The sequence below is a fragment of the Aquila chrysaetos genome, chromosome 10, assembly GCF_900496995.4.
Source record: "Aquila chrysaetos chrysaetos chromosome 10, bAquChr1.4, whole genome shotgun sequence".
NCBI lineage: Eukaryota > Metazoa > Chordata > Aves > Accipitriformes > Accipitridae > Aquila > Aquila chrysaetos.
The window spans coordinates 43,051,855-43,079,508 of NC_044013.1; the positions used below are offsets into that span (position 1 = coordinate 43,051,855).

The 27,654-nt window shown below is 59.5% G+C and overlaps 1 protein-coding gene across 2 annotated transcripts; it reads right to left on the reverse strand.

Moving 5' to 3' along the window:
- Nucleotides 1-799: 799 nt before the first annotated feature.
- On the reverse strand, nucleotides 800-24,979 carry CCDC92B (coiled-coil domain containing 92B). Of its 2 annotated transcripts, XM_030029366.1 has the most exons (5): nucleotides 24,830-24,979; nucleotides 18,124-18,277; nucleotides 17,726-17,881; nucleotides 13,010-13,057; nucleotides 800-7,507 (listed from the first exon to the last, which is right to left on the reverse strand). In XM_030029366.1, exons 1-5 carry the CDS (start codon nucleotides 24,872-24,874, stop codon nucleotides 6,921-6,923), a joined length of 990 nt encoding a protein of 329 aa, XP_029885226.1. In that variant the 5' UTR covers nucleotides 24,875-24,979; the 3' UTR covers nucleotides 800-6,920. The 2 variants fall into 2 exon arrangements, with proteins under 2 accessions (XP_029885226.1, XP_029885225.1); XM_030029365.1 differs by lacking the exon at nucleotides 17,726-17,881 and having other exon boundaries at nucleotides 24,830-24,960.
- Nucleotides 24,980-27,654: the final 2,675 nt, after the last annotated feature.

Genomic DNA, 27,654 nt, shown 5'->3' on the forward strand with positions numbered 1-27,654 from the left:
AGGCCGCAAGGTCGCCGGCCGGGCGGGCCGCGCCCGGAGATGGTGGGGGGTGACAGCACCCGGCCCGCCCCGGGGAGCCCACGCACGGACAGGTCTGCTCCTGCTCCTGCTCCCGCCGGAGCTCCGGGGACCGGCCCCGGCCCCGCGGCGTGCTCCCCGGGGCAGCGGGGAGCCGGTAAACGGGGACAGAAACTTCGAAAAGCAGCCTTCTTCCCTAAAGTGGGGGCTCGGGGGCAGGCCGGGTTGCGGGGGGGGGGGCTGCCCGCAGCCTCGCCGGAGCTGGGACGCGGCCGTGCACCCCTCGCTCTGGGACAGATGGACGGAGCGCGTACCCGGCTCCGCGGGTGGATGCGGGGTCCGGCCGGCCCAGCTCCTCGTAGAGCAGAGGGTAGAATGGCTTGGGTCGGAAGGGACCGTAAAGGCCATCGGGGTCCAAGCCCCCTCCGTGGGCAGGGTCACCTTGCAGGCTCGAAGCCCCCTCCAGCCCGACCTCGAACGCTCCCAGGGATGGGGCGTCCACAGCCTCTGTGGGCAACCTGCTCCAGTGCCTCTCACCGCCCTCACAGTGAAGCGTTGCTTCCTAATACCTAATCTAAGCTCTTTCAGTCTAAAACGGTTACCCCTCATCTCATCACGACACTCCCTGATAAAGAGTCCCTCCCCAGCTTTCCTGCAGGCCCCCCGTTAAGGACTGGAAGGTCTCCCCAGAGTTGTGGAGGGGCTCGTCGGTCCTGGGGACGGAGGCAGAGATGTTCGCGGTTTGCGGCTGGAGGTGCTGGGGCAGGACAGTACAACCCTCTGCAGATTTCAATCTCTTTATTAAGAAAAAGGCATATTACAACGACTCCTAAAGTACAGCTCCATACTCTAGTCTCTGGGTATTATTAACACATTTTGAAAAGCACTTGGTTAAAAAGCGAAGTCGACATTAACATCGTCCTGGCGAATAATGGTGTCATGTAGTAAAATGAACATTCAAATAAAGCAGAGCAGTGTCAAACCTTTGGCATCTGTCCCACTGCAATGGCTCTCCCCAGCACGAGGCACAAGCTTTTATTGTTCTCAGCTGAGCTTCGCAAACTCAGCCAAGGAGAATATTTTTGCTCCAGTGAAACCGCAGCTGCTCTGGGACCAGGGGAGCTGTACCCAGGGGTGCTTCCCTCCCCGTCCCTCTGCCAGAGCCCTCCCTGGGGTCCCGAGCACAGCTCTGGCCAGGCAGAGGTGATGTCCCCACCTGAGGAGGCCTGTTACAGCCCTGGCAAGGACTGGGATGACGGCGACCCTCTGTGTGACCTTGAAGCACCCGGGTGAATACAGATAGTGCTCCTCCCTGCAGGCCCAAGGGGCTGTGGCTCAGCACCTTACCCACGTCCCCTGGGGGCAAAAGGGTCTGGTTTTTGAGACATACAAAGATTCGAGGGATTCCCATGGCCTGATAGTCTCATTCCTGCTATAATCGCAACGACGGGAAAGGGGATCTTTTGGGGAAGCCACAAGATCAGTGAAATCTATTGGAAAGAGGCAGGAGGCATCACCGCACCCCAAGGAGGAGCAGGTGCCACTTGGGTTTGCGTTGGGTGCACCTCTCACACGGGCAGCTTCTCAACCCTGTTCCTGCCTGAAGGCGTGAGGGGAGGGAGGGTGCAACGAAGGGATCCGATCCGATACGGTGACAGCGACCAAGCGTCACGCTCCGCGTCCCCCTGCCCACAGGCGCCGGCCCTTCGCGCGGCTGCAGCGGGGAGCTGGGACGGCAGCGTCACTGCAGGGCCAGCCCTCGGGCAGCGCTGGCAGGGAGGAGGCAGAGGCAGAAACCTGGCCTTGGGGAGCAAAGGGCAGCTTTAACCAGCGAGGAGACACAGCACTTCTATCTTTGTGCTTTCACAGGCCGTGTCGTCTGGCGGGATCCTCCATGGCTGCTGTGCTCGGTGATCCCAGGTTTCTCTTGCTCACCCAGCCCAGCACACCGGCATTGCTGATCTTATCCACAGCATGAGGCAACCTACGGATATAAGGGAGTTTTCTCTCCCCTCCTATCGCGTTCCCCGTAGGACTTGGCAGCCAGGCACCGACAGTGCAAGAGGGTGACAAGAACAGACGTGCACCGAGGCAGCTGTGGCGTCACTACAGCGAGACTGGCTTGTCGGGGCTGCTGGGAAGCGAGGGCTGGTGTTCCCGGAGAAGGGCAGGATGCTGCGGCTTCACCGGAGCAGCAGGAGCCAGTTCACGAGGCTGTACATGAGGACCCCAAAACGCTCACCTAGGTCCCGAAAATGAAAGTCCACTGGCATGCTGCTGACATACCTTCCCGCTGGGGAGAGCTAGCCGGGCAGCGCTGCGGTCCTGCCACTCCTCTGCCTCCTGGGAGCTTATTTTGGGGAACTCGTGCACGGAGATGCACTGTGCAGAGCAGAGCAATCCCTGACCACTGCTGGCTCCAGCTCTCCAGCCACTTCAGGCAGGACATTTCTTGCTGCATCACTACCAGCTTTCCTGGGTATCCAGAACAGACCACCCCTCAGCCCCACCGCAGCGGCTGCCCCTGTGTAACACCCATCAGCTGTGCCCTGTGCTTAACCTTGCTTGCATTAAAGTGGTTTCCAGAAAGCCTTGGGCTCTGCCTCAGGCAAAGCTTCCCCAAGGCAGCAGGATGAGGCCCCACCACGGACAGGACACGGGGAAGGTGGTGCAGCCTCCCGAGGGGGTTTTCGGGAGCGGCTGTGCTATCCGGGCCCTCGCAATGGCACCCTCACAGCGGGGACAGGAGGGACACAGCCGGGAGCACTTAGATTAGCCCCAGCAAACACATTCAGAAAATATGGCTTTTTAATTAACAGGGTCAAGAGGGAGAACTTCCCGACCGGTCTGGCCAGGGTTAAAATAAGTCCAGGGGAGCATGCACCGAGTCAGCGGCACCAGCATGGGCACAGCAGCAGCAAGTGAAGTGGGCACATCTCCCTCCCCACCCACTGCTCGCCCCGCGCCTGCTGCAAGGCTGCACAATTTGAGACATCGCTTTCTCAGAGAGCATTAGGAAAAATAATAACAACAAGGAAAAGAGAGATTAGCAAGCCCAACACATCAAATCCATGAGCCCTGCAGAGCTGCAGAACGAAAGCGGGGGGTGCAGGGAGAGGTGCCCGGCTGTTAGTCTGTACGCAGAAAGCTCTCAGCACATTGTGGTTTATACACATAAGACATTGTTTAACAACCGAGCGTTATTGCTATGCATCCATTTCCAGTCTAACCATTAAGCTTTATGAGTCAACATTAAACATCGCTTGTTCCATACAAAGCACATAGGTGTCCGCGGTTACACTCCTCCATCTACGCGCGTCAGGTATACAGCGCAGGTCGAAGCTGTGTGCAGCCTTTGGACTCCCAAGGAGTCCAGCAGCACTGACTAAATGCACCTACAGATCCCTGTTACACCTTACAGGCTAAGGGCTAACTTACAGTCCAAGACTGGGGGGTCTGTAAGAGCCCCCCGCCCAGGGAGAGGAGGGCAGGCACTGCCCGGGCTCCCGCTGCTCCCTGGGGCTCGCTGTGGCTAACAGCAGCCTACTCATTAAAAAACAGGAACGCTGTCTTTTTGCTCTTTTTTTTTTTTTTTTTGATCTCTTTGATCATTTTATATAAATACAAAGATTAAAATAATTTATCTCAACATCATTTCTATTACAATCATACAGTGTTTTCCCTTCAAAACAAGTGCATGTATGTATATATATATAAGTGTATATATAGTATCTCTAGAGCTTCCCTCCCCCCCCCAACAAAAGCAGCAGTGACTGAAGCAGGTACAGCACACACGAGCTGATCCTTCCTGCTCCGAGGCAAGGGTGCCCAGGGAAAAAGCGCAGGGCTCGCCCTGACGACTCATTTCCAAGCACATTACATTGGCATGAAGCAGGGAACTGGGGTGCTCCCTCTCCGTCCCTTTGGGAAACAAGCCCCCCTCGCCGTAGGCAGCTCTGCCTGCACGTCCAAGGGCTGCGGGGCTCAGGGCCTGCCCAGCTGCCCGCAAGCACCGGGGAGCACCGGGAGGAAGGAGAAGCAATCGGGGGACTGGAAATGAGATCAACTCCTTGAGCAAGCTGCTAATTAGTGGCAAAGGGGAAAGGATCCTGCAGCTCAGACAGGGTTGCTCCATTTACATACTAGGCACTAAAACTGATGATTGCTAGGAAGGTATTTACACAGAAGAAGGATCATACCTCTCCCTCCCCTTTTCAATGCTCAGGTCAGTCATGAACACCGCGATCTTGACAAGGATTTTATAATAAAAATGCAACATACTCTGTCTATCAGGATTGTCTAGGAAGGAGAGGGGAAAGCAGCTGTGCACACCACAGCTAAAGGAACAGCCAAGCAGCGCAGGGACACGTATTACCCTCTTCCATGTTAAAAGAGACTAGAGACAAATCCTCAGCAGAACCTCTCTGAACCTGAGAGAAACGGCAATTTCCAAAGGCCAAATGGCACCTCACCTGTGTGACACCACCGGGAACCGGGTGGCCACGATGCTGCACCCCCGGGTGCTGCCTGTGCAACGCAGCACAAACTGCCCCTTTGCTGCCCTGCTCTGCCTCCGTGGGGGTGGGCAACAGCAGGGCCCCAAGCACACCCTGCTCACCCCAGAGCTGGGACATGGGGACAGCCTGCCCTAAAATCACGTTGTGATGGGAAACAGGTGGGAAGCATCCCGCAGCCTTACCAAGAGCCGGACTCGGGGCTTTTCTCCTTTGTGCAACTGTACCCACGTGCTCATAACCCAGCTGGGTGTTACCAACGCACCCCACGCTGCCTCTGCACCCCCACCTGCCTTGGGAAGGCAGTTCGGGCATGCGATGCTTTGCAGCTTCGCAGCCAGGGCATGCGAGCACCCTGCCCAGGCTCTTTGCAGCCTTCCGCGGGGGGTGACAGTCGGGGAGGGCAGGCGGAGCTGGTGGGGGCTCTGTGGCCTCGAGGCAGCGGCTCCGGATTCGTCAGGGGTTGCAAAAATTTCCTGCTAGAGCCTTGCCTTTGCCCCTAGGAGCTGCACACCTCTGCAGGGCTTCAGCCAAGGCGACTGCTCCCTGGGCCCCTGCCAGGGGGGACCTACCCAGGTGTGTGTGGCTTTGCTGGGCTTCTTCCCAAACTCAGGGGTGCGTTACAGACCATGGCAGCAGCTGGGGAGTGGGGACCCCAACCCTCGAGGGTGCCCTGGGGGAGCAGGAAGGGTCTTATGCCCTCCGAAGCCTGACTATTCACATCACAAAGAAAAGGTACAAAAGCTGCTAATTTCTGTCCTGCTAGTGCCGCTCGTACACTTAGGGGTTTGTTTTTACCAAAGAGCTGGCCTAGGGACTGTTGCTGAGAATCTCGTAAAAGCATTTTAATATAGTATATAAATATTGAACTACAAAAATAGACACCTCTGACTGCATGGGCACGCTGCGGGTGAGCTCGGGCGGGCTAAGCCCGACTGGTCTACAAGGGCGACATTTTTGAAGAGGTTTCAAACTGAGCTGGAAGGAAATGGGGTCCGATCGCAGCCCGCGGCTTCCTCCTGCCCGCGCCAGCCACAGAGACAGCGGGGGTCCCGCGGGAGGCGGCTGCCCACGCAGCCGGGCAGGGCACTGGCTGCGGGCAGGGGCCGGGGCTCCCGGCTGGGCATCGCCAGGCCAGCACGCCTCCGCAGCCGGGCCAGCCAGGGCTGGCAGCCAAACCACCGGGGCGAAACCCACCCCTCGGTATTGCCCGGAGCAGCGCAGGTCCCACTGGTGCCCGAGCAGCGAGACCTTCGCCCTGCCCAGCCGCCCGAGCCCTCCTCTCCTCTCCCGGTTTCCGCTGTTTCACCACATCCAGGGAATGGATGTATAAAGCTGACGGTTTGGTTTGGAGATCGGGCAAGGCTGCCCCGGCGGGGCAAAGGCTGCGTGCTGTACGGAGGCGGTGGGGACGGACTGGAGGGCGGCTCAGTCGTCTGCGACAAAGCCGGACCCGGCTGTGGATGCGACTGAGAACCGAAATGCTGGTGCCGAGACGAGCCCTGCCCGGCGCGGGGGAAGCAAGTCGCGGCCCTGCTCCAGCAGCATGCGGAGCGAGGCTGCGGCACGCGGAGCGAGGCTGCGGCGGGCGAGGGGCCGCACGGGGTGTCCGGCAGGGCTGGCGCTCGCGGCTCACATCCAGCCGCCTCGTCCAAGTCCTGCGTGTAAATGTAACGCGGGGGAAATCCGTGTTAAGAGACAGCCGAACTGCTGCGCGGGGGAGCGAGGGTCTGGGACCCGGCTGTCACGGCCGCGCCGGCCCCACGGAGGGGGGATCCCTCCGGCACCCACGGGAGCGACTGTCGTTCAGCTGCCTACGTCCCGGCGGACCTTCCCGGTGATGTCTGGGACCCTCTCCGGCCCATCCCAGCCGCGGTGCCGGCGATGCCCAGGGCCGGAGGCCTGGCCGAGCGCATCCTGCGGTGCCGAGCCGTGTGCCGCACACCCGCCCGCCGGCACCCCGGCCGGGGAGAAACGCACCCGGCGTCCGCTCCGAGGGGCAACAGCTGCAGGAAGATCTCATGGCAGAAACGCTAGTTTTCTTTCTTTTTCTCTCCCCCTTTCTTTCTCGCTCTCTCCCCGCACGCTCCGGACAGGTGCTCAGCCGTTTCCCCACGCCTCCACGGATGCCCCGCCGGGTTGCCCGCCGGCACCCCCGGCTCGCACCCCCCCGAAGCGGCGGGCTGCGAGGCGGGGGGGGGGGGGGGGAATCCCGCCCGCCGGCAGGAGGGGCGAGCAGGGCCCCCGCTTGCCGCTGCCCCCTCCCCTCCGAGGGGACGGGCGAAAAGCAACCTCGGCCGGTGCCCACCCCGGCGCCGCTGGGCTCGGGACTTCTCGGCCGGCGGGGTCGGGTCGGGCCGCCCCCCCTGGACCCCCCCCCCCCCTCCACTACTCCCGGGCCCGGGGGGCTCCGCGGGGGCCGGAGCCCTGCCTCTTGCCGGGCTCGCCCTCGGCCGGCCCGGCCCCCTCCCGCCCGGGCTGCCGGGGGGTTCGCTGCGCCCGGGGGGTCGCGGCGGGGGGCTCCGGCCGCGCCGAGTAGAGGAAGAGGGCCGGGTCGGGCATGGCGTCGTGCTCCTCCCGCGCCGGGTCCCGGGGCCGGGGCGGCCGGGGGGGCCGGGGGTGCGCCCTGTGGCCGCGTCGCCGGGGCCTGCCCTCGGCCGGGGGGGCGGCGGGGGGCTGCTCGGGGGGCCGGGGGCCCGGCAGGCGCTGGGCGGTGGCGTGGAGCTGGAGGGAGAGGTAGGCGGCCGCCTCGGTCTGCTTCTGCAGCTCGGTGTCGAGGATGGTGACGCGGTGGCTCCGCCGCTTCAGCTCCTCCAGGAACCGGCGCTCCTTGCTGCGGAGGCTGGAGCGCAGCGCGGCCACCAGCGTCTCCTTGTGCTGCAGCTCCTTGCGCAGCTCCAGGTTGTCCTTCTCCTTCTCCTGCAGCCGGGCCTCCATCACCCGGCACTTCTCCTCCAGCTCCCGGTCCAGCACATCTGCGGGGGCAAGGCACACGTCGCGGTTTAACCCCAGACAGCAGCTAAGCACCGCGCAGCCGCTCGCTCACTCCAACCCCCCCCCCGCCACCACCCAGTGGGATGGGGGAGAAAATCGGGAAAAGAAGTAAAACTCGTGGGTTGAGATAAGAACGGTTTAATAGAACAGAAAAGAAGAAAATAATAATGATAACACTAATAAAATGACAACAGCACTAATAAAAGGATTGGAATGTACAAATGATGCGCAGTGCAATTGCTCACCACCCCCGCTGATCGACACCCAGCTAGTCCCCCAGCGGCGATCCCCCGCCCCCACTCCCCCCAGTTTGTACACTAGATGGGGCGTCCCATGGTATGGAATACCCCCTTGGCCAGTTTGGGTCAGCTGCCCTGGCTCCGTCCTGTGCCAACCTCTTGTGCCCCTCCAGCTTTCTCGCTGGCTGGGCATCAGCAGCTGAAAAATCCTTGACTTCAGACTAAACACTACTTAGCAACAACTGAAAACATCAGTGTTATCAACATTCTTCGCATACTGAACTCAAAACAGCACTGTACCACCTACTAGGAAGACAATTAACTCTATCCCAGCTGAAACCAGGACAGCACAGAAGGGGGTCGGGGGGGCGAGGCAGCGGGGGCTCAGCCCGCTGCCCCCGGCGGGTCCCCACACGCTCCCGACGTGGCTGCGAGGGCAGGGGGGACGCGGCCACTGGCCCAGCAAGTGCCATCGAGGCTGCTTGGGTGCTTTTTGGGGACGCCTGAGCCTTTCCCCACACAGGGCGGGCAGGCACGGGAACCCCCAAACGCCTGGAGCTGCGGTGCTGCGGGCACGGTGCGATGCGTGACACCCAAACGCGGCGGGGGTGACAGCACAGGCAGTTTCGGCAGAGGACGCCGTTGCCGTGGAACCTGCCGCCTCTGCCTCGCTGCAGCCTCGTGCCGCAGTTTTAAAATTTCTCTAGGTAACTTGTTTTTCGCCCTAAAAGTGACTTTGAGTGTATGCAGAGGGCGCGGGGGAGCGTACGGGCTGGGAGAGAAAAGGAAGCGGCCACAGTGAAACCATCAGCCCAACTTGGGAGGCCTGGTCAACCTCCAGCCCCGGGACTCAGGCTGTGCTCGGCAGGGAAGGAACCTCCACTCCGGGAGGGAGGAGTGGGCTCAGGGGGAGCCCGTCCTGGGGGGCAGGAGGGCCAGGCAGCCAGCCCTCCTCGGCTGCTGTGCGCTCACCACACCAGCACCTCTGGTTTCTAACGCCTGACCTGTTCATCTTTCTGCTCCTGCCAGCAGCTGACTGCCAGCGACGGGGCACGGACAGGACGTGTTAAAACAGAGGCGCCGTGTCAAGCGGCAGGTTCCCCATGGCTCCCACCGCCCTCCCTGCCCTTCCCACGCCTCGACGGGTGACGGATGCCCTCCCTGCCCCGGCCCTTCTGAGTCACAGCACAGGCACCCGAAAAAGTGTGACTTCACGTGGGGCCCTGCAAGCTGCTCCTGCACACCCTGTGCTGCTCCGGCCAGTCTGCATGGGCTCTCTTCCACCTGCCTGCAGGAGGATAACACCTGCCTGACATCCATCCCACCATCCATCCATCTTTCCTTCCTTCCTTCCTCCATCCCACCTGCCATTGTGGCATCAAGAGACTGCGTTGAGTAAACACCTGTAGAGCAATTTGGATAACAAAACTTTGCCTTTCCCCAATCCCTTCTGCCTAATGCCCTTGAAAGGCTGGAGGAGGTGAGGGGTGGAAGGGAAGCATTGCAGCTGCAGCGATTCATTTCACGGTGACTGTCTCCTTTCCTCCAGGCACCCTTCGATCTGCCGTGGAAACACACTGGCCCACCGAAAGTGTCCCTGTACAAGGGCACCCAGGCTCTGCCCCATGGCCATGTGTGGGTCCATGGGGATCTACTTCTGTGCACCAGGGAAGGTACCCCCGCACCCCAAAGGGACAGGGCTGGCCCGAGCATCCCCCCGAGCAAATGCTCCTGCAGGCAGGCACGGCCGGGAGCCCTATGAGCTGGGGGGCTCCTGGGGGCTTGCGGTCCTCTGCTGCTGGTGGCCTTGAACTTGGGACAGCGAAACTGTCTTGAAGGTGACGCACTAGGAAGGATGCTCCAAAATGGGGAGGAGGAGACCGGAGTGTTGGTGGCAGCTGGGTTTCACCTCCCCTCTGCACTCTGCGTCACCCCGCTGGGAGGGAGTGGGGGGCCAGTGGCTCAAAGTGTTCCTGTCCTCGGCCAAAAAGCGTCATCATCTCCAAAAGGAAAGGCATGCTGCTCGCACGGGGCTCTCACGGGACCCCGGGGACCTGGCCCAGGCACAGATTTCCGCTTGCGGCTGCCGCAGCTCGTGACCGGCTGCATTCCCCGCGCTCAGCCCCGGGAGGTGTTTGGGGGACGGGAGCCACCCGGGGAGGGGGGCACGTCCCACCCGCGGGTGCGAGGTGGCAGCCGGAGCAGCTGGCGCGGGGGACTCGCGCCCTTGCGGTGAAGGAGCCGAGCTCGGCGGGCAGCGGGAGGGCCGGGCCGTGCGGCCATGCCGTGAGCCCGGCACAGGGGCACTGGGGGGCCGGACCGCCCTGGTGCACCCTCCCTGCCCGCGGCTGGACTCCTGCCCCTGGCAGCCCCGGCTGCAAGCTCCGGCACCCAGCCCTTGGTGGGGCGCAGGGAGGGGAGCGAACGCTCCCCGCCGAGGCTGGCACCCGCCTGCGCTCAGCCCTGCCTGCCCAGGCCTGCTCCCATTGTCTGCAATAATCTCTGCTTTTTACGATACGATTTGCAACGGCTTTATAGCCTCAGCTCCTAAGTGTCTTCTGAGGAGGAAAAATGCTTTCTAATGAGATCTTAAGGGAGGCAGTTGCACGCAGTAATTATTACAAGTGGCATTTGAAAAGCAATCATTTGATGGCATCTTAAATTAGGTGGTTGCCCCATAAACGTGGCAAATGTGATCATACTCTTTGTAAGCTATTAAAAGGCCGAAGGATGGGCAGAGACCTGTGGGTGGGACTCACTGCACGTTATGGTCTGTGACACACTGATGGCACCTGGCGGGCTGGACGCCAGGCCCTCCCGCGAGCAGCGAGCCCACCCGCGTGGGGAAGGGACCCCGGGCTCAGCGGGAGGAGGGAGGCGAGGTGGGAACGGGGCTCTGCTGGGGGCTGGGGTGGGCTGAGAGGGGCTGGGTGTGCATCACCCGCTGCGCATCCCCCTCCTGGGGATGGTCCCGGGGCTGGGAGCACCAAATCCCCCTGGAGCCAGCCCCGGCACTGAGTGAGGGTGCTGCCAAGGGACAAGAACCCCGACAGCCCCGGTGAGAGGGACCCTGCTGCCCGCCCTGCCACCGCCAGCCCCGGCTCTGAGGACGAAGCGCAGGCTGGAGCTCGGTGCCAGGGACTGTGCCCAGGCAGTGCCAGGGACGAGTTTCAGCTTCATCCCTGGGACGGAGGAGGAAGAGGAGCCGGGCTGCTCACAGAGCATCCTCTGCTGGCCACAGGCACCCAGGCAGCACTGCCTGTCCCTGCCTGGCCTGGGTGCTCTTGGGGACGGGGACGCGTCACCTGGAGCTGTGCGGTGGCATTTGGTGACCCGTGGGAGCAGCGTGGTGAGGGTGCTCTCAGCCTGTGGCACCTCGGGACAGAGGCAAGGCCAGGCAGGATGGAGCCCAGAGGGACGCTGTGGGAACATATTTAGCTAACGGTCGCAAGAGCATTCCAGACGCCTTTAGAAGGCCTTGAACAGAATAAACAAGAAGAAAAAAAAAGAAAGATACCAATTAGAAGAACACAGGTGTGCATTCCACGATAAAGGGAACTTGGCACAAAGAACCTCAATTCGGCAGTTTGTCTTGACCAATTAGACTGAGACAAGTTTTGCATGTTTTAGTTAGTATAACCAATTATGTCCTATGTTTATGCGCATGTACAGAGTTAGTATAACCAATTATATCTTATGTTTATGCGTGTGGACACTATATGCTTGCATGCAGCAACCAATCAGAGCTTTTAAGGAACTTAGAGAATAGTATAAGAATAATCAGCTATGACTAATGAACTGGCGACTTTGATCATCATATTGGTGTCCTGTCGTCTGTCCCCGCATGGAATTTCTCTACATGACACCGCGGGGACACCAACACGCACACCCTCCCTGCCGGGCTGTGGATGGAGCGGGGCCATGGCGGTGGGAACGCAGGGGCACCGCAGCCCTGCCGGCAAGGGGACGGCAGCCGCCCGGGAAGGCCGGATGAGCTGGGCACATCGGGAGAGCACCCGGCTCCTGCCCGTGGGCCCCACCGGCCAGAGTCCACCGCCCGGAGAGTTGCCCAACGCAGCCCACTCAGGCGCCAGGCTGGCCGGACTCTGCTCCGCAGCTCAGGGCTGCGGGTGCGTGTGTGTGTGTGTGCGAGACGTGGGGACCGGCAGCATCCGACTCCAGATGGGGGGCTACGGCAGAGGGATGCTCAGGAAGGAGGGGAGCAGTGCCCAGCCCAGCCCGCAGCCAGGCCCCCTGCCCATCAGCACCAGCTCCCCACTCCTGTGTCCCTCAGCACAGGCTTTCATTTGAAAACCTGCCCTCGGCCATCAGGTCGCAGGGGCCGGCGTGATGTTTGCCAGCACCGAGAGACGCCAGAGCCCTGTGCCATGCCGGTCTGGCAGGAGATGTCCTGCCCCTGATGGCCTCCGTATGCGGGAATTGCCCACGGGTTTCCAGTTACCCCCAGTCCTATCTGCCTGTCCTGGGTGGATGAGGCTGCCTTTGGGCTGGAGGAGGGCTTTGCCAGGGCTTTCCAGCCGGGCAGGGCTGCCTGTCCCAGCTCCAGGGCTGCCCCAGGAGGGGCTGCAGGACACGGGGCTGGGTGGCCCGAGGGCACAGCGCATTGTGAAATGCCTTTTGGGCAGCTCTCTGCTGCTCGTTCCAGGCCTGGGACGGTGCCTGGAGCTTGCAGACATTTTCATACACCAGGACATTTCTCCCCCTTATTTTGGAATATGAAAGATTATTTTGCGGGCAAATCTGACTGTTTAATGAACAAAGAGTGCTGGGAGATTTTCTGAATCAGCATCTGGATTGCAATCCGTGAGCGGAGCTGGAGGGAGGGGCTGATAATGTCCTTGTTGGCTTTTCCCTGGGGCTGAAGGGTTTGCAGGCTTTCAGTCCCGCCCTGGGGGTCTGTGAGCTGCTCCCGGGGGGGTCTGTGTCAGGGCATTAGCAAAGCCAACCTCGGGGTGCTGGCTTTCCCATGCAAAACCTTCCTGGGTGGCTGCCCAGGCATTTAACAGGGCTGCCAACAGCCTGTGAATGTGCACCCTGACTTCCCAGCTGCAGCCCTGCCCTCAGACCAACTGTCCCATGCAGACAAGGTCCATGTCCCCTCCCTGGGCGGCCCTGATGGGCCCCCTCCGGCCGCAGGCTCTTTGGGTGCCCCCCCCCCCCCCCCCCCCCGCACCCACACACCCTTGCCCTTATCTTATCTTGTGCACAAACCTGTGCTCTTACCTTGCTGGCGGGCTTCCAGCTCTTTTATTTCCAGGTCATGGGTAAGCTCTGGAAGAGAAATCAAACAGGACTGAGAAGGAGCATCCCACCTGTCCCACACGCTCCCTGTGTCTCCCCCTGCTCCCCGCCGGGGCTGCCGGGGCACTGGCAATCACCAGTGTGCTGCCTCTGCCTGGCCCACGACGTGAGCATAGCCATCTCGGCGCACCATCCACAGGCTGAGCCAAAAATAGATGATTCTGGCAATGTATACGTTATTAAGCAGCCTTGGGATCTGGCATCTGCCACAGTGCTTGCCCCTGCGACGTGGCCAAGGCAGTGTCTGCAGGTCCTGCCCCACAGTGGAGCGGGAGGCTCCGTTTCTCCGGCGATGCCTTTTCTTTTTCCAAGAGAGTTGCTGAACCATTTTCGGCACTTTAAATCAGGACAAAGAGCAGAGCAATGGACTGAAAATAGACCAAAGTGTAAGCTGCTACCCGGAGTATTTCATAATTTACTGCTTCCAGGCTGATCTCTGCCTCTGCACGTGACGCAAGCGGGATGGCCTCGTCCCTGCATGATGTGCCCGCAGAAGGATGCTGCCCTGCTCCGGGGGCAACGTGTAGCTTCAAAATCCCCTCTCATCCCCTCTCATCCTGCCACCGAGAGCAGCCCGGGTGCTGCAGGTATCTCCCGGGGCGGAGGGAGGACAAGGCAGTGGAGAGGAGCTGCTGTTTGCAGGATGCGGCCCCAGCCTCCCGAGGGAGGCTCCTCAAGGCTGCTGGATACAGATGTCCCACCGCAGGACACGGGCTGCAGACCTCGGGCACCGCAAAGTGTCCCTGCAACTGTCCCATCTCCCGCTGCCGTGGTCCCAGGACGGGGTGACGGTGCTGCGGGTCCGGGGTCCGGGTGCAGGCAGCCGCGGGCAGAGCTGCCCCATGCCCACGCTGCACCCGGGAGCAGCAGCGAGGGCAGCGTCCTGCGGGGATGAAGCCCATCGCATGACCCCCTGCCCGCCTGCTCAGCCTTGACACGCTGCCTGCTCGCTGCCTGCACTCCGTCTGCTCTCTGCCTAGCCCCGGGCTACAAAACCAGCTCACAAAGGGCAGCAAGGGAGGGAGCTCAGGGACTTTCTGGAGTTCACTTTACCCTGCACGCTTTTACAGAGAATCTCTTTTGAATTAATCATCACAGCCCACCGAAGCACCAGCAGCTCTCAGAGGGGGAGGAGAGGGGCAGCAGCAGCAGCATCCACTTGTTTTGGGGCTTTTTTCCCCTGAAAATGAGTTCAAATGGTTAATCTTTGCCCTACATTTTTCTTTTAATCTGCTTTCATGTTGACTCTAATCCTCATCACTGCCATCCTTCTGAAACGAAACGCTTGGCTCAGGCAGCTCTGCCCGTCTGTCTTGGAAAACAAATCTGTAGTGAGAAGGCAGAAGTAACCGAGAATGTAATGCAGTTTCTGGAAAGCTTTCAGCACTCCCGACTGCCCCACTGGAAATCAATGGCAACTGTGTTATTTTTCTGAAGCTAAAATAATAGGTTTGGAGTCTCAGATATATTCCCAATGAAAACTAAAGCAGTTGCCCGTTTCCAAAGAAGACATCACCCTGCTGAGTGAGTGCAGGGCTCCGGGATGATGCACAACCCGGGGTCCCAGCTTCTGTGCTGGAGCCACAGGGGCTGGTGGGAACCTGCCCCGCTACCATCCCCACGACCCCCGAGGGGCAAATCTAGGGGAGAGCACCCCGCAGGGCTCTCAGGCGGTCCCGGCCTCTGCGGGACGGATCCAGATGCTCTGCACTTCTGTATCCCACCTGCCGTGCCTCTGGCCCCGGCTGCAGCCGGCTCCCAGCGGCTCTCCCGCTCGGCCCCGGTGCCTCTGGGCATCCCCTGTGCAGGGCAGGGGACCGGGCACTGCCGGGGGATGCACTTCAACTTGCCTGGTGCAGGAGGCAGCCGAGGAGGGGTTTGTATTCCCTGCCGTGGGCTAGGACACGCTGGTCTGTATTCCCTGCTGTGGGCTAGGACACAGAGGTCTGCTCTGCAGGAGCCCCCCAGCCCCAGCTGCCCGAGGGTCCGGGACCCTCTTGGAGGTGGCTATGTGCCCCTCGGGGGGGCTAGATGCTGACAGGCAAGCCAGAAATGGGTTTATTTAAGACACAGCTTCTCTCAACACGTTGGGCTTCCCCCTTTGCTGCCTGGGAGGACCGTCCCGGTGCCCCGATGTGTGAGGGTGCGGAGGGACCGTCGGCACAGCCCCTCTGGTCAGCTTTGCTATCCACTGCGCTGCCTGCAGGGATCCCCCCAAACCCCGCTCTGCTCCCGGCATCGGCCTTCCCTCCCTCGCTCTGCTAACACCGCTAAGCAGGCTAATTATTGCCACAAGGCTTGAGCTCATCTTCCAGTAAAAGGAGAAACAGAAGAGTCAGAGGAATCTATTGCTATTTCTGCTGTGTTTATACCTTGCAAATAAAATGGGAATGGGAGGGAAGCCAACTCTCCTCTGTAACGCCAGGCTCATTCCAATAAATGAATCACAGCACGGGGCTCTGGGCTGCATTACCTTCCTGTAAAGCCTCCGACCGGGAACACTGGGCTGCGGGGGTTTGCTGGGGCCGGCTCTGCCCTGGCCCCGCAGCGAGGGCTGCGGTACTCGCCCAAAGCAGGCGCCCCCTCCTCCTGCCAGGCTGCGGCGAAGGGCACGAGGCTGCCGGGTGTCGGGGGCTCGCGGGGGCTGAGCACGTGGAGGCTCCGTCCCGCTTTCAGCTCTTGCTGCTGGCCCTCGCTGCTTGGTGGCGGAGGCTCCCGGGACACCGGGTGCAGCCAGCGGGAGCTGCCTTGGGTCCACAGGCAGCAAACCTGGGGATTTATTGACTTGAGTAAGGTCCCTTCTGAGCACGGCTGTTCTGCTGCTGGATCCAGCCCGGATCCAAAGGTGCTGGCTTGCTGTGTGCCTCCCCCTGGGATTCCCTCGCACACAGCCGGCTCGGCTCCCCCTCGGAGCAGTCGCTCCCTCCGTCGGCGAGGGCTCCGGCACCTGGGAACCGCCACTGCTGCTGCTGCTGCTGCTGCTGCAGGCGGACGGAGCTTCTCAGGGCTGAGTAGGTGGCAGCTGAGAAACAGAGCTCTGCAGAAGGGTGGGCATTTCCAACGGTGGTGCCTCGGGGAGACCGAGGGGATGGTGCAAAAGTCGGGGTCTGAAACAGCAGCTCCAGGGCAGGCGGCACAGCTCCGCAGGGCCACGACGGGGAAAGTCCTGACGTAGCGACTCCGCTTTCCTTGTGCAAACGGCCCTACCAGATAACGGCATTCAAACCATCAGCAAAGTCATCTTAAAACTAACCAGGGGCTTTGCCCCCATCGCTCCTAGCAGAACGGCGTTGCAGAATCACACACCTCGCAGACGAGGATGTGACTTGTCCGGTCAGACAGTGCTGTCATCTGGCCGCACTGGGAAGGAGATCGCTAATAACCAACCGTGCAACGGGCTCATTTCTGCCCCTGGGGACTCAGAACCCCCCAGCCTGATTCAGGCACAAGAACTGCGCTGTCTCGCCTATCTGGAGAGGCCGTAGGTGAAGCCATTAAAACAACGAAACAGAACAGCAAAAGCTCCGAAAGGATGTGGAAAAATAGACAATTCTATCAGTGCAGAGATGTCTTTGTTTCCCAGGAATCAGGGAGGATGACAGGCTGGAAGACAAGGAGTAATTAGCTACGGCTGAATTATTGATGAGAGCGATGGCACAAGTTGGAATGAGTTTCAGTGGCGGGCAGGAGGCCGTGAGCCGTCGCTCTTGCCAGGCTGGCTGAAGGGGAGGGCGACATTGCTGCAGCGGGGCTGTGGGTGGGGGGCTGGCGGCCGTGCACCCCACAGCCAGGGCAGGGCCCCGAGCCCCGCGCCAGGCTTCTGGCTGTGCTTCCCGGCGACTGGAGACGGGCAGACCCCGGCCGGCCGCCGCAGGGGCTGCCGTGACCCTGGGGAGCTGTTTGCCCCCTCCCCGAGGGGCCAGGCTCCCGGTGACAGCCCCCACTCTTGGGAAAGGCTGGGAGGCTGCAGCCTCTGCGTGAGGGGCTGCTGAGGATGCCCGGCAGGGACCCTCACCCCCCCTCCAGAGCAGGGAGCAACCTGGGGCGGGGGAATAGATGTGCTGATGCTGCTGACGTTAGCGCTTGTTCAGCACCGCAGCGGAAAAGCACGGCAAGGGGGTACCAACACCGGCGCTCGTGCCGGGCTGCTCTGGGCTGGGCCGGCAGGAAGGGAACAGACTTCACCTCTCTGTGTGCAAGAGAATAAAGAGTAACAAAATATAAACAAGAAAATCACATTTCCTCCTGTTCTGAAAGTGGCCTTGGCATGGTCTCATACAGCCCCGTTATCGACAGCGTTCAACCCTTTTCTTTCCCCTAGTCTACTGGCTCCTGGGAGGAATGATGAACTACTTTTACATTTTCATAATCAAAATACCTTTGTGAGCACAGATCACGGGAGGAAAAGGCAGGACCATCTTGCTGGCTAAGGCTGGGTTTTTCCCTTTCCTTACACCAGTAAATCCCTCGGGGTAGCGACTACTGCAGCCCATCTACTGCAAGGTGCAGGAGCACGCAGCCGGGGAGAGCGCTGAGCTACCAGGGCTAATCCTCGTTCAGAAGTGTGCCCTGAGCACAGCATGAAAACAAAGGGAGGGGGTTTTAATGATGGATTATCAACACAGCCTCCTGTCTTACCACCCGCCCGGCCAGCTGATGCCCAGAATAAAAATCGCTCTGGTTCTTCAGTGTTGTGGCTGGAGGAAGCTGCTGGCACCCATCCACAGAGGAGCGATTTCAGGGAGTTCGATCCACACCAGATTTGGCGGCCACGTAGCGCAGTCTGGGGAGGGGCTGGTGGCACCCGAGCCAGGGGTGCAAGAAGTGGGAGGCTGAAGGGGATGGAGATGCCCTGTTCCCACACGGAGCAGGATCCCCTGCGGCTTGGTGCTCGCCTCCTCCGCGTCCCACCGAACGCCAGCGCGAGCTCCCGCGCCGGACCGGCCCTGGGCCCCGGGGTGCCAGCAGGAGCTTCCCTGCCCAACGTGCTCCGTGGGCACGCAGCTCCCACGCGCCGCGGCCACCCCAATGCTCACCTGAGCAGTGCTTCTGCAAGCGGAGGATCTCCAGGTGCAGGTCATGGAGCAGCTCCATCTGCTCCTTCTTCAGGAAAGCGATGTGCCGCTGCACGCTCTGGATCTGGTGCTCCAGGGACACGGTCTCCATCGCAACCAAATTCACGGTCCAGGCCTGCAGGGAGCGGAGATGGCTCATGATCAGACATGCAGCAGCACACTGGGCTTGCGAGCCCCGTCCCCGGAGCCCTTGCGAGGGGCAGAGCCCGCCGGGTGCAAGGTGGGCGACAGCTCTCATCTACCCTTTCCACGGAGACGTGGCTGTGGGTGAAGCAGCTCTGCTCAGAAGGTCCCTGGGGAATGGTCCCCAAGCCATCCCACCGCCCCAGCGCCTCTCGGGGCCGGCTCCCGTCCTGCTGGCGCTTGGGCTGGGAGGCTCAGAGACTGCATGAGCAGAAAATGCTGCTGCACGGACCCTGGCATCGGAACGGCTCGTTTCTATTTTGAATTTGGCCCTAGGAAATGTTTTATCACTGAGCAGGATTGCATCTGGGACAGGATTGCTCCCCGCAGTCCCCAGGTGGGAGTTGCACCAGAGACGATTTTGGCTCTCACTTGACAAGCCACATATTACGAAGCAGTAACTGCAGCGAGAGATCTAACACATGAAAAATACAATATGCTCCGTCTAACCCGATCAGTGTTACGCGGCAAGGAGAGTCATGTTGTCTTCCAGAAGAAGAAACGTCTTCCCTGGTAATTCGCCTGGCAGACAAGAGCTGCCGTCAGTCCTGCGCCGGGCGGCTCAGCCTGCGTCGGGGGTCCATCACCACGTGTTAATTAATGGCTTCAGCAAAGCAGCTGCGCGAGCTGCCTACCTGTGCTGCTGCACCAGGGAGATAAAAATAAACCCCTGAAAGAACCCTTAATCCTGGGAAATACCATTTCGTATGGATGTGGAATCCGTCCTTACTCCCCGCGCCCAGCCCAGGAGGAGGGGAAACGACAGCAAACCGAGGGGACGGTGGGAAGACATCGTGCCAGCAAGCCTGAGGGACGGCGTGCACCGTCCTGTCCCTGGGAAGCTGCTTCCATTCCTTCCTTCATCCGCATCTGACTTCAGTTTTATTTCTATAGAAACTTCGGAACTAAGTGAGCACTTTGGCTCCTGTTTACAGCACGCCCAGCTCGGTAATGTAGTACGTTTTGAGATAATTCCCACAACCAAAATCGAATCAAACTGCATTTAAGCTCGGCTCCACAGTAAGCAATCTTGGCAGTGCCACGAGTTCAAAGCTTTGTTCTTGCCAAAGCCTCCCCAGATTTGTGACAACCTTAAAGTCAGGTCTCCACGGTCCTACTATTTCATGAAGTGGGGGGGTCCAGCGAGGCTCTAATGGGAACTAACGGCTTCGGGGTGCTGCCTGCCGTGCCCCGCTGCTGCGGCATCGCCCCACCGCCAGCCCCAGCCCACCCTCACCGGCCGCGGTGCCCGGCACCTGCGTGACCCTTCCCGTCGGCGACTCGGCGGCTCTGCTGACACCGCTCGTGTAGCCACGGCCGCCGTGGGATCCACGGGGAACGTCAGCCCCTACATACAGGAGACCACCGCGGGGGCGAGAGGGGGGCGATGCCCTGCGGCTGGGGAGATTGGGCTGTGGCGCAGCGTGGGGCTGCCTTCACGCCGCCCCCCCTGCCCACGCTGAGCCCCCCTGCTTCTGCTCCGGCTCTGCCCCGGCCATCCCCCCCTCCCTCCTGGGGTACCACTCCTCCTGGGTACCCCGGCTTGTGATGCTGGGGTTGCACAGGCAGGGTGGTCAGAGGCAGCTGCGACACCTAACTGGCATGTCAATAAGTAGAAACGATAGCAATTGTGTTCTCCTGCGGTTGCCCCTGCTTGAGGGGGTCCGAGCAAGCTGTGCGAGGGGGCTGGCCCGGCTGGCCCATGGGGAGGGCTGGCTGGGGGCTCCCGCTGCGGGCTCTGCAGCCTGGGGGTGTGTCTGCCTGCGGCGGTTCTGCATAAAGCCTAAAATAAGAATATTGGTAATGGGAACTGGCTTTGGCGTATATGGTGGACTGTCACTGGGGCTTTTTCACGTCCCAGGGAGCCGTTTCTGGAGGCAAAATAAGGAGATTTTGAGTTTCAGGATGGGTCTGCTATTCAAGGAATGAAATGCTCCAAACATTCACCCCATGAATGCTATGGGAAAGCATGAAAAAGGCTGGGGTGATACATAAAAGCAACAGATACAAAGATCCTGCTTCTCATTTAAGGAGCTTATTGTGGGAGGTATGATTTACACCGGCTTAAAGCTTCCCCGTGGAACAATGTCATATAAGTGAAAATAGCCCTGGCTCAGCCTGCTTAGTCCTGCCTAGCTGAAGGTAAGGTGTGCACGCTCTTGTGCAAGGAAACCACGGGCATTTCCAGGAACCCCAGGGATGTGCAGTCCCTCAGTGTTTGGCATTTTAAAGTGGAACCAGGGAAAAAAAAATCTAGCTCTAGACTTAACAGCCTAATCATTCCTATTCTTCTGAGTGGCAAGGTGATGATTTTTAAGTCTTGTAAGTCACCTAGCCTTTCCTGATGGCACTGTAATTAATAGACAAGAGAGGTGGCATTCGTTCTTTGTACCGTGAGAGCTGGCAATGATAGGGATTTGTTAAAGGGTGTGTGTGTGGGTAATTTACTTGTGCCAGTGCAACAGTTATGGAAGTTACCTGGCATCTGCCGTGGGCTAGGAGTACAAATCGTACTATGGCATATACCCTCCTGCCAGCCCGGGCTGCGGGGGGGCTGTGAAAGCGCGATGTGCTGGGCTCTGGAGCAGCTTCTTGACGGGAGTTGTGGCACCTCATCTCGGGAAACGTCAGAAAGTAGGTTGGACGAAGCCCGGGGGATATGTAGTGCTATTTTCAAGCACTTTGTTCTGTCTAGTTGAAATGTCTTTAGTAGAAATGGCTGCAAATTTTCCATTGAACTTTCCCTCCTCCCTTTAAGTAGAAAATTACCCTTTTTTACCAATGAAATTTTTTTCCTTTAAAAATAAATAGTAGATAAATACCAAGCTGTAAACAAAGCCAAAGAAAAACATTCTGGAATTCAGATCTGTTTGTTGTCTCCGATTTGGAAGATAAAAAGCCTGCATAATTTACCTGTGTATGCGGGGAAAAAAGAGTCTGTTTCCAAAGTTGCTATGGGAAATCCTTAGCGGATTTGGATCAGCTTTGCCTGTCCAATGCGACTTTCACCGTTTCCCTTGAGAAACAGCTCTCAGCTTGTGGCAGCAATGTCAGAGGTATCGTGTCTGGGGCAGAGCAACTCATTTTGTCCACGCGTGAAACTCCCGTCAGCACTAAGGCCACCGAGGCAGGCAGAGGCGGGAGCTGCCTTCACAGGCAAACGGGGACATCACTGGTGATGGCCACGCTGCTGCCGGAGAGCAGGGATGGGGACGTCTCTCCTGGGGCTCCCGGGGCCCTTGCAACGGGAGCCTGGGGGGCCGGGGGCAGCGACCTGAGGCTGCTGCTGCTTCACCACCCCACAGCCCCCGTGGGCGAAGGGAGGAACGTGCTGTTCCGCTCCGCAGCCGTTAGACAGCTCTGTGTCACAGGTGATGATGCAAGAGCCAAGAGCTATTAACGAAGCTGCAATTTAGTCCTGAGGCTTCAATAGCATCTGTAAGCCGTTCGAGCGTCTCTAATGTTACCAGAAGGCAGTGGATGAACTCACGGCGCGCTAAGGCTGTGTCCACCCGTTACCCCAAACGGTTTCAGAACCAAACTCTCAACAACTGATATCTTCCCTCCATTGCTTCTGAAGTCAAGTGGAGATTGCAACAGCATTTTGAGCCTTTAGTTCGATGCGTGCCTTCGGTCATTTCACACAGCACAATCACTTGGGAGGTGTTGGGAGTTAATAAGGATTAGCTGCTGCTGCTGGCTGACTTAATAACGCTTTACAGGGCCACCGCATCTCCCAGCTAATAACACCAAAGCTCCCCACATCGAGGGCTGCACCCAGCGAGTGATGATGGCCATATTTCTATGTGGTGAAGCAAGGCAGGAACCTTCAGCCTATGCCAGAGGCAGGAGAGCCAAAGCACAGAGACTAGGGCTGTCACTCCTAAGGATGCTAAGAAGCACCAGCTCCCCTCGCCCCAGCCTCGCAAGCGCAGCTCCCAAAACGATGGTTGTACTGCAGCAAGTAGGGTTGGGGCTGGAAGTGACCCTGCCTTGCTGCTGTAGCTGTTACTTTTCTTTTCCAGACTAGTTCTAACTTGCCAAAGCAACTGGTGGTGGAAGCCTTCGCAGTGACCACATACTCTGTGGCTTTGAGGAGTTATGTATGAGGTTAGAACTCTAGAAAACAACATCATCCATAACAAAAGCCAAGGGTAAGTGATAGCCCTCTTTAGCTTGAAGGATGCTCTGTGCCCTCGTGCTTCTGACAGTTGTATATATACACACACACACAGAGCTGGAAAGAAGGCAGCAATCAGCTGAATGGTGATTTCTGCCCCTATTCAAAGGTGACACCTACAGTCTGAGCTGGCCGCTTCTCCCTGTGGAGCTGTGGCTGAACAGCTGTCTCCAGTTTTGGAGACTGGACATCCAAGGGGCTCTGCTCTGTCACGGAGAGCTTTCCAGGAACAAGGCTCCCTTGCTGACCATCCAAGATTTGGAGCACAGGACTCCCAGGCCTCTCCCTGGAGTTGCAGGACAGCCCTCAGCAGAGCACTTGGGACCAGATCTTTAGCTTTAAAAATGCACTTTCCATATCTCACCCCTCAACTGCAAATCTGCTCAGAGAGACTTTGAAAGCCGGATAAGTTAGCAGAGGTTTCTGGGCTGCTGAGCCCAAGCAGTTCACGGAGTCCATGTGAGCGCAACCCATGAACACGAACGTGGGGAGATATTCACCAGGAATAGGTGAGCATGCTCCAGAACGAGCCTCAGAGAGCTGCTCCCTGCAGAGAAAGCTTCCCTGCTATGCCTGCTATGCTCAGCCACCCCCTGCCCACTGCCCCTGCCCAGTCCCTCGGCAGAGGGGTCCCTCGGCCAAGCCCGGGCCACGGGCTGGCGCCCGGCCATGGCACCGGCGTGGGGTGCAGCGGCGCTGGGCTCAGTCCCCTGCAATTCCCCATGCTGGGTGATCATGGGCATGGTCTCGACTGCTGAGCCCTCCTGTGGGGCCTGCCCCTGCCACTAAAACACATTTTTTTGCCTCACTCCTTACCTTTTCACCATGTGACTACAGTCTTTGGGACAAGGCATGTTGGGAGTCCTGATCTCAGCTAGGTGTTTCAAAGTGCTATCAGAAGACCTCAGTGAGATTCGTAATTTCATCCCCATTTATCAGAATTCTTCTTTCACAAAACAAAAAGACTGAAGCAGCCTCTTGAAGTAGCTACAATGACAGATTTAGTTGCAAGTTTACTAAGAGCTGATTTCCTTTGCACAGACAGATTGTTTGAGGATTTGCTTCCAGGGCAAAACTATACTGATGTCTGTTGTTCAATGCCAATCAGAATCCCAAAACTTTGACCCGAGAGAAAACCTCAGCTCCTGATGATGCATTTGAAAGGCAGATACGGTATCGCATGTCCACATACCCCAGCACAAACACCGTCACACCGAGATCCAGCCCTTATCCGCTTAATCATTTTTCCCCATAAATGGCAAATTAACTGGGAGTCAGAGGGCACAAACAAGGTTTGCAGGAACAGGTCGATAATTTGTCCTGCTGTGGTTGCCAGCAACCCCCTCTCCATCGCATTAAAACATACGCAGGAATAAACACTGATACGTATTAGAAATCTATACCGCTTAGTATTTATGATCGCAAAGAATACGAACACCAACTTTGCAACAACACCACGAATGTGAGGAAGATAAGGCAGCAGGAAGCTAAGAAACTCGCAGAAGGTCACAGAGGTAGTGGCAATGCCAGGAATAGAAACTGGAGGTGAAATCCTGGCCTCGGGAAAGTCAGCGGGAAACCTTCCCTGATCTCAGCAGCGGCAGGATTACACTCGAAGTCCTACGTGCTATCATGATCTACCCGTATCTATTTAAAGACAAAATCAGTACGAACGTTGATTAGAAATTACTGTGCTTTCTCGCAATTCTCTAAACACAACTGCCTGACTAACAGCCAAAGCCGAAGCTTGTCGTTCGGTTGCAGATGCTGAAAGCAAGGCCGTGTTTTCTCCTGCCGGCTCCGGGGGAATTAACTATGGATTCAGCTCTCCGTCAGGAGCGGAATTTGGCCCACCGTCAACGCTTTGAATCAATCATCCCCGCAAGTGGGTGATCCCCGCGGTGCCATCCTGCACTTTGGGAATTTCGGAGCACCGCTTTCTGGTCCCCAGCCGAGTCCTTCTCCAGACACTTAACTCTGCAGCTGCCAGCGCCGACAGGCAGAGCCGCGCCGTGCTCCGAACTGCTCTGCAGCAGGAGGAAGAGCGAGCCCTCGGTGCTTAGGTACCGGCTGGAGCAACTTCTAGAACAGGCACGGCAGGGGCTGTAGGCAACTTCTGGGGGCGCAGCCCCGTCCCCCCCAAAGGCGCAGGAGCCCCCCATCCCTTCCCCGGGCCGGGGACCCCCAGCTCCGCGCTGCCGCCTCGGGCGCCGCCGCCCGCCGGGGCCGCGCTCCCTGCCCGGGGCCGCCGCCGCCGCCGCCGCCATCCCCCGCGCCCCGCCCCGCCGAGCGCCGGTCCCTTACCTGGGGGGAGCGGCGGGGCCCCGCGGGGCGCCCGCTGGGCGTCATGGGGCGGCGGCGGCGGCGGCGGCGGGGCCGGGGCCGGGGCCGGGGCCGCGCCGGGCTCCCGCGCTGCCCGCGCTGCCTGCGGCGGCCCCGCCTCGCCCGGCCCGGCCCGGCCCCGCCGCCCGCCGGCAGCCGCGCCGTAAACAGGCGGCAACGTGACCGGAACTGGGGAGCTCCGCCGGGGCGAGGCGCGGGCGGGGAGCGGGGAGCGGGGAGCGGGGCCGCGCCGGGAGCCGGGCCGAGGACAAGGCGCCTGCGGGGCGCGGCGGGACAGCGGGGCACCGACCGCAGCGCCGGGGATGTCGTGCCCGCCGCAACCGGGACGCGGCGCCGCTGCCCCCGGGGGGAGCCGCATCGGGGCCGGGGCTCGGCTCCCCGGGGACCCTCGGTGCGGCCGGGGCTCGGCTTCCCGGGATCCAACCCCCCCCCGCCCCCAGGCCGGGGCTCGGCTCCCCGGGGACCCTCGGTGCGGCCGGGGCTCGGCTTCCCGGGATCCACACCCCCCCCCCCCGCCCCCAGGCCGGGGCTCGGCTCCCCGGGGACCCTCGGTGCGGCCGGGGCTCGGCTTCCCGGGATCCAACCCCCCCCCCCCCCCCCCCCCCCAGGCCGGGGCTCGGCTCCCCGGGGACCCTCGGTGCGGCCGGGGCACGGGCCCCGCTCCGCCGCCGCTGTCCGCGGTGCTGAAGCCGCCCGGCCGCCGCCGCCGGCAGCTCAGCCCCGGGTGCGCCGGCAGCCGCCGAGCCGCGGGCCGGAGCCGGGGGAACTCGGGGTGTGCCGGGGAAACGGCAGCGTTCGCGTACCCCGCGGGGTTTTTAGGGCTAACGCGACTCAAGGGGGGGGGGGGCGGACGCAAGTCCAATGTGGGATGGTGCCCGCTTCCGCGAGGAAATCGGGGGGAAGAGCGAGTCAGGAAAGAGCTTCCCAGAAGCTGCGGTCAGGTGAGAAAAGGTTGTTTACTCATGCGGTTACTAATTCTTCATGCCCTTTTGTTTGTGATATCCAGAGCAGCTGGGGCTCCTCTTTCAAAGACGACTAAATTCATTGCGCCTCTTTTACAGCAGGGGAAGCTCAGATGCGGTGGCCTGTTCCATGTCGCGCGGCAGAGAAGTGGTAGCGTCCTCCCCGTCAGCTGACAGTCTGCTGATTCCCGTGCCCTTAAACCAAACCCTGCTACGGAGAGTGTGGTGTTCCCGGCCTGATGCTCGGCTGGATTGTGCTGCCATCCTCACGTTAAAGCTGCTGCTATTCCGCACGTATCGGTCCTGAGCGTGCAAACAGCATGTGAATGTGTTGTAGGGCAGCCCGCAGGGTATGGTTTGTGGTATCATTTTGTCATCCCACATCCTCTCTTCCCCATGGATGTTTTAAACCTCTGACCGAGTGCCTGTGCTACACAAAGTGGTCGAGGGCATGCCGTGAGGAATAGCCCTGCCTTGTGCCCGCGGGAGGGCAGGCAGAGGAGAGAATAATCTAGGTGTAATATGGTGGGTTTGTAGCATCCCTGCGCTTTAACAGCCGAAGACAGGATCCTTACCTGATGCAAACTGGTGTGGTACAGCCTGGCTTGGTGCTGGCTGATAGCAGAGGAAGGCTGGGCTTGGGATTAGGGCTCTTCTATGGAGAGTGAGTGTAATTGACACTGAGAGAGAAATTGTTAAATCAGGAAAAAAGGTGACTGGTGAGGTCTGAAGGCCTGCACATGCACACACAAGCTTCTGATTTGCACTGAATTATTCAGACACCTCTGCTTAAGGCCTCAGCCAGCGCAATCGAGAGCTTCAGTGCTTCCTAACACTCATTCAGCCACGCTGACTCCTCTGTGGGCCTCCTCTCAGCTTGTTTTTTTCTGAAAAAAAGTAGTTCTTCCTGCAATGACAAGTTGTGAAGAGGTGAAGGATTTCTGTGTGAAGGGGGAGAGCGCAGACTTTCTTATTCAGAGAAGTGTTGTCTCACTAGGAGCACCTCTCACCCATTTGTAACCATCAGGTCAACACTTGCCAAGGTGTCATTTGTCTCTCTCAGTGCAGTTTGCTATGTTTGGGGGGGGCTGTTTTTAATATCTCACCATGTCTTCCCCTAACTCATGTGCTAACTCCAGTAGCAGTGAATTACAGACAGGGAGGCGGGGGGAAGAGGGAGGGGTGATGTCTGAATGCATCATGTTTCACCAGGTTGTACAATTTTCATTGATTTTCCACTGAATAAAAGAGAAGCCTGCAAATGATCAAGGTCAGGCATTTGGGGACAGACAGCTGCCTCTGTAAATGAGGTCATCGCTCCAGGATACAGCCGTGCTGCGAGGGAAGGCAGCGGAGCACAGCGCATCCTCTGCACCCAGCATGGTGCAGGATAAAGCCGGCTGCCTCTGCAGCGATTGCCTGGCAGCTTGGAGTCAGCCACAGTGCACACAGGCCACTAGTATTTCCCATCACCTCTCTCACCTGCGCTCACCGTTCCACAGTGAACTGGTTTCACCGGCAGCATTTTGCTCAGGGAGCTGCTCTCAGCTTCTTTTGTCTGGGACATGACCTAGCAGTCCCTTAGCTAATGCCTCCAGCAACCGCGATGTCCTGCACCGCAGTTACACCGTGACCCTTCCCCACTCACCCCATGCTCCGAGAGACAGGAACCGCTTCTCTGAGGTGGTTTGTGATCAACATAACGAGTCAAAAATGGCAGGAATGCCATTTCAGTCTCAGGAGGAGTTGTGGGGTCCCCGCTGCCAGCCCGGGTGCGTGACCGAGCCAGCCTGCTCCTTGCCTGTTGTACACCGGCGGGGAGAC